Source organism: Melanostigma gelatinosum, assembly GCF_949748355.1.
Source record: "Melanostigma gelatinosum genome assembly, chromosome: 18".
NCBI lineage: Eukaryota > Metazoa > Chordata > Actinopteri > Perciformes > Zoarcidae > Melanostigma > Melanostigma gelatinosum.
Window position 1 is genome coordinate 8981621 of NC_136651.1, and position 6080 is coordinate 8987700.

At 41.3% G+C, this 6080-nt stretch overlaps 1 protein-coding gene across 1 annotated transcript in view; it reads left to right on the forward strand.

The window, feature by feature from the left end:
* Nucleotides 1–805, forward strand: part of LOC306792307 (thrombospondin-4-B-like) — a gene marked incomplete at its 5' end in the record, with an annotated part of 74595 nt that extends 73790 nt beyond the window's left edge. Inside the window, one exon of the mRNA XM_079289380.1 lies at nucleotides 14–805. Coding sequence (XP_079145506.1) covers nucleotides 14–72 — 59 coding nt within the window. The 3' untranslated portion in view covers nucleotides 73–805. The remainder of the gene's footprint in view (nucleotides 1–13) is intronic.
* Between the last annotated feature and the right edge of the window lie 5275 nt (nucleotides 806–6080).

A 6080-nucleotide genomic window follows, 5' to 3' on the forward strand; every position in this document is an offset into this window, starting at 1 on the left:
CTCACTTCCACAGACACCATCCCAGAGGATTTCCAGGAGTTCAGCACTCAGCACGGCGCCGACTCACTCTGAAGTCGAGAGAGAAACATGACGCCAGATCTCTGAAGACTGCTTGTGTGTGAATGTGTGAATGTGTGAGTGTGTGTCTGTCCGTCTGTGTATTGACGTGTACAGTTTCAGTGCATATATGATCACAATCTCCGTACTGTATATTATCATGTCTCTTTCTGTTACCCGAATGTGTTTTTACTGTTTGATTAACTCTTAATGAATCCAGCTGAGCTCATTATGCTGAAGGTTATAAGTTATAATGATTTTTACTGAAAATGATGCTATGTGATATGACATAAATACACCGAAAACATGTAACATCAAATTACAAAATGCAAAATATGGTCAATAATGGACAGTTTCCATATATTTTCAAAATAAAGGGAACATTATTATAATTTTTAAACGGTATTTTCCACACGAGAGATTGTAGCATATGTGTAGCATGATAAAATTGTTCAAACAACTGGAAGGAAAGTTACCGCTTCGGATCAGCCTCATACTGATGTTACATTTTGATCATAAACTGGTTTTATTTGTTTATCAGAGCGGTATTTCTACTACGTTTGTAAAGAGGACACCAAGTCTTGTATGACTCAAATGTCAGACTGTGCCTTGCCTCACTTACTGTAGAAGATTAACTTAAAGCTCAGTTTAGCCATGTTTTCTCTTTCCATCATTTGGTCCTTGACATCTTGATCATTTCATATCTATGTAGTCACAATCCTGGTCAAAGTAAAAGGGCTTTAAAGTACATCGGTGTTGAACAGGCTCATTCTTATTTTTCCTTTAAAATGTTGACATGTTTTGATGATTAGATATGTTAAAGACAACACATACTGCGCATGCATACAACAAATGAACTAATTGAATGCATGAAAATAACCTCTATACTTCCCCAGAGGATTGGCACGTTCTCGGTTGAAACTCTAGAAACAAAGGCCACGGTTTAGCTTGAGCAGGAAATACTTTCCTAATAAGAACATTCTTATCCCCGATTAGCTGCGCTGATGAATTGAGAGACTTTGGTCTTTGCTCCCGGGAGGAGGTCCTCCGGAAAAGATACAATTAACAACGCTCATTGAGTCCACGCTCAGATTTGGTACTGTCTTTAGCTTGATCCAGTAGACTAATTGAGTTTTTATTTTCTAGTTAGTGTTGGTTTTCTAGAGGGGGCCGGGGACATGCTCACCTGGAAGAAAATGTTGTACATTTTAAAGTTAAATGCATCAGTCTGGTGCACTCTGAGACCAACATCAACAACATGAACATAATTCATGCTGAAAGTAACGCAGTTTAAACTGACAAATGCAGGAAGGACAGCTGGCAAGAAATCACTAACTGTCATTCTGTAAATTAACCGATTTATAATATCACTGCTTCATCTATAACGCGATAGATCTGACTATAATAACACGTGTATTCACGTTCATGTTTTACTTTGATGTATTCTTATTCTTTCAGCTGAGACCCCAGCGATGTGAAACTGACTTTTGGGCAAATAAATAAAAATATATATAAATATGATTCTAAGCAGTAAGGAAGTTTCCTTCCATAACTTAAAATCACCCACACCAAATATTAAAGTAGCCGGAGACTGTGAGACACGACTCAAGAAGCCGACACACGTCAGTGAATGTGTGATGAGAGAATATTTACACATTTCTTTTCTATTTACTCCCAAGTCTGTTTCGCACCACTAAGGCTACAGCTGAAAGAACAAGGCTAAAATATCGTCATACACGCCATGAAAACACATCTGCAACACATTCATTTACCATAATACACACATGTACTTATAGTCAGATCTATCCTGCTCTAAATGAAGCAGTGATGTCATAAATCTGTTAATTTACTAATTCACACAGTCTGAGATTTATTGCCAGCTGTCTTTTTTTGCATTTGTCAGTTTAAACTGTGATTATGTAATATTCATTAACGGTCCACGTGCCGAGCTCTGATTGGTCAGTGTGTATTTGAAGAAAATGAATTCAATCACACGTTGCTGAGGGAGCAGAGGGGCAGAAAACGGTCTGAAGGCAATTCATTGGTGATATTTTGTCTTCAATAAATAAATGTTGGAAAACAATCACTTGAGTCGTCTCGTTCCACGACCCACAACTGTTACATATGTACAGATGGAAGGTAACTGAAGATAGGAGTAATGATATACTTTTTTATTAGTTTAAGGGGCTTTTGTTACCCACCAAGTTGCAGCGGAACCGGATGTTCCTCCTAGAACCTGTCTGAATGGACTTTTATCTGTTCACCTTTTCTTCTGGATGGTTCTCCTCTGACTCATCTCCCGAGTCAAAACCACACCCATAATGCATTGCTGGTGAAATCCAGGGAACTGCCATTACATGTGAGGAGAACTGAGTTAGCACTATCACACTGGATTAGAATTCAGGGTGGACTTAACGGAAATATAGCATCGACTGTCCTGTACAATGGTTGGGAGTACTCGACATTCTCTGGTAAAAGCTTTGGATGGGACATCTTGGCAGGACATTTGGAATTATGACAATAAGGGTAGAAATTACAACACAATTCAGACATCAGTCAGAGTGAGAAGTGATGTAAGTAAAAGTAGAAAAGAAGATGTTACTTTCAGATTAAGGTTCGGACATACAGGACTCAATGACACGTTATACACATCATGAAAAAGACAGAGTGGGATAAATGTGAGATATGCAACTGTAAAGAAACTGTAGAACATGTGCTGATAGAGTGGAGGAAGTTCAGAGTGGAAAGAGAGACTGAAGAACAGAGTGGTAGATACAGGAAGGGAGTGAAGCATGAAAGGACTGTTAGAGACAGGGGACAAACAAGTTCAGTTTAAAAGGGCTTTATTTAATATTTTGAATGGAACGGGTTAAAAAGCCAGAATATGACTGCAATATGAAGTTTATTTATAATTGTTTCATTATATTTATAAATAACATTATTATTGTGTTTAAATGATAAGTGTCATAAAGTCATGATGTTACACACTCCGGTCCAGTAGGTGGCGCCTTACACATTGGTTTGTAGTCCGCCATTAAAGTGAAAGAAGAAGAAGGAGGAGAGGAAGAAGAAGAGTACTAATCTCCTGGTAGCCTATAAAGCTATTGAGGTTAGCTTAGCATGCTACCTGGAAACAGACGGACGAGGACGGAAGTGACCAACACAACGCTAGTCAGAGTTTAATGAGAGTAAACGGTGTTTTTAACGGAGTTCGTCTGGAGGAAAACGGTTGAGCATATTCCTTATATGAGTAGCAAAGCCATGTTGAGTGGCCTGTGCGCTGTTGTGCGCATGCGCAAAATAAACGGTCAGTGAGTTCCCAGACCAAAGAGACAATGGCGGCTTGCTCTTTTTCTCCCGTGAATGCTAGCTACTAGGAGCTACTAGCTAACCACTTTGGTGACTGGAATAACGGGGATAGCTGCAGGAATGTCTAACGCCACAAAAACTTCCTGTGGTTTAGTGAAAATGTCTAAAGTAGAAATGTTGAGATCTTTAGTCAGCCAGCGACTAACTGCGGCTGAAGAAGATATATTAGGTATGTTTGAAAGAACGATAGCAGAATACGAGGAGGAAATCTCTCGTTCAAAAGAGGCGAATAAGCGACAACGGGAACTTCTGGACGCCGTTCACAACCCGGAAGTCCGGATACAAAGAGCACGTGGGTTCACTTTATTTCTTCTTTCAAACACTGTTCATGCTCCGGCTGATAACTTTTAATGTAGTTTGGAGTGAGACTCTGTTGCAATTCGTAGTTTTCTTCTTGTCCTGATTTAATACCTGCAAACGTGTCGCTTTTCGGTGAAATAAGCCGTTTTGAATCAAAATATATCATCCACGTGAGTGTAGATCCGTAGAGTTTTCAATTTTGGGGGGGGGGGGGGTCAACTGGCCAGCCAGCATTTCTCAGATTGGAGTGAGACAAGGAGAAAATGTGATGTCGTGATCTTCTCAATAAAACATATTTGATGCCACGTGTCGAGTCTTGGCCAATCAGCGTTAAGATGTCTACACTGTCTTAATTTCGATGGTTCTCGCTACTGTAGAAATATGCTTGCGGTATTTACAGGCATTAAACTTATAAGTATTGTGAGGAATTTAAGTGTTAAAGCGCTCCTAGCGATGGATATGATGTTACAATCTGTTTACTTGTAGAAGGTTTAAACTAAAGGGAGAGTCACTGAATTTGTTGTGCACTGTGAGAGAAACCAGAGAATTTATGACACCGCCATTAAGTCAGAGAGGGGGGGGGGATGTTGCTGAAGAGTTTCTGAGTACAGCCTTAAAGAAGGGGGGTGAATTGGTCAAGGAAGTGGCCGAATGAAGTCCGAAGGGTTCAACCAATCACTGAGCTGATCGATGGGCTAAGGAATGTGTAATATGAGACATTTCAGAGACTTTGGAGGGACAAAGAAACTGAATCCCCGGAGATAATCAGACCTCCTGCCTCTTCTCCTCTGCATGCTTCTTCATCTCTGGAGCAAGGAGGGGGGCTTTTACCTTTTGTTTGAGAAATTTTGAACATAACGTGTCTGTGCGCTCATTTGCAATAGTGTTGCGTGTGTCGTAGAGCAAAGGTTTGAATCTCCAGGTGAGGCGCTCACGCGCTCGCCGTACAAAGAGGGAGCTCTGACACGCAGGTGGTTCAGCTTAAAACTTGTAACTAGTTGTGTTGTGAATCGGGTTAGTCGGTGGGATATTGTGTAGCAACCTGCAGGAACAGCACCTTCCCCATCCATGAGACTCCAGGACTCCCACACACAATGTGGCCCAACCCTGGCTTGTGTGTGGGTGAAGATAATGCGTCCCTGTGCAGGACAAGTTCATATAAAGTATAAAGATACAGGGCTCACAAAACACTGAGAGGAGAGATGCGTATGCGGATCCCTGACTTTGTTTGTTGCTAGGGCTACTTAATCAATTATTGTGTTTTGTGAAACCATAGATCTATGTTTTTGATGCTTGACTTAATAAATTGTTAATACTTGTAGATCGTCTACCGCCCCCCCCCCCCCCCCCCCCCCCCTGTCCCCCTTCGGGCACCTCTTTCACCTCTTATGAGTTTGCAGGTATGCTGATTTCTTCTCTCAGCTTCTAGATGACAGGAAATATTTCAACTTAAAGTACAAGTTTGTTCTCTTTGATAACGCCACATGGATTTGGCAGCTTAAAATGGTTCATATGTTCATGTCACATAAGTTGATTACATTATTGTATTATCTGGTTCTAGTGATACTCTGGAAGTGTATGTCCAGGAGACTATTTGCTCAATTCTAAAATGTCTTTGTAACCCCTCTGTGTGTGTTTACTGTTTTCCTGCAGACGTCCAGCAGCTGTTGTTGGTTAAAGAAGAGGTTCCCTCTCAGCAGCGGGAGTCAAGCTCCAGTCTGGACCAGGAGGACCCAGAGCCCCCACACATGAAAGAAGAACAGGAGGAACGCTGCACCAGTCAGGAAGGAGAGCAGCTTCAAGGTCTGGAGGAGGCTGATGTCAAGTTCTCATTCACTCCTGTGAAGAGTGAAGATGAAGAAGAGGAAGCTCAGTCCTCACAGCTTCATCAAAGACAAACTAAACAGATGGGAACAGAAGCTGATGGAGAGGACTGTGGAGGACCAGAACCAGACAGGAACTTGGATCCAGATAGACATCCAGAACCAGATCCTGATGAGAAGACTGGAGACTCTTCTGACACTGATGAGGGTGGTGATGGGAAGAAGACCAGAGAACCTCAGTCAGGTTTAAACTATGTGAAACCTGATGACGTCCGTGTCACTGATTCACATTGTAGCGCTGGTGAAAAACATTTTAGATGCTCTGAGTGTGAGAAAACATTTAGCAATAGTCAAAATCTGAAGAGACACATGAGAACCCACACAGGAGAAAAACCTTTCAGCTGCTCAGTCTGTAAGAAATCTTTTAACCAGCGTTCATATTTACAGATACACATGAGAACCCACACAGGAGAAAAGCCTTTCAGCTGCTCAGTCTGTAAGAAATCTTTTAACGAGCGTTCAACTTTACAG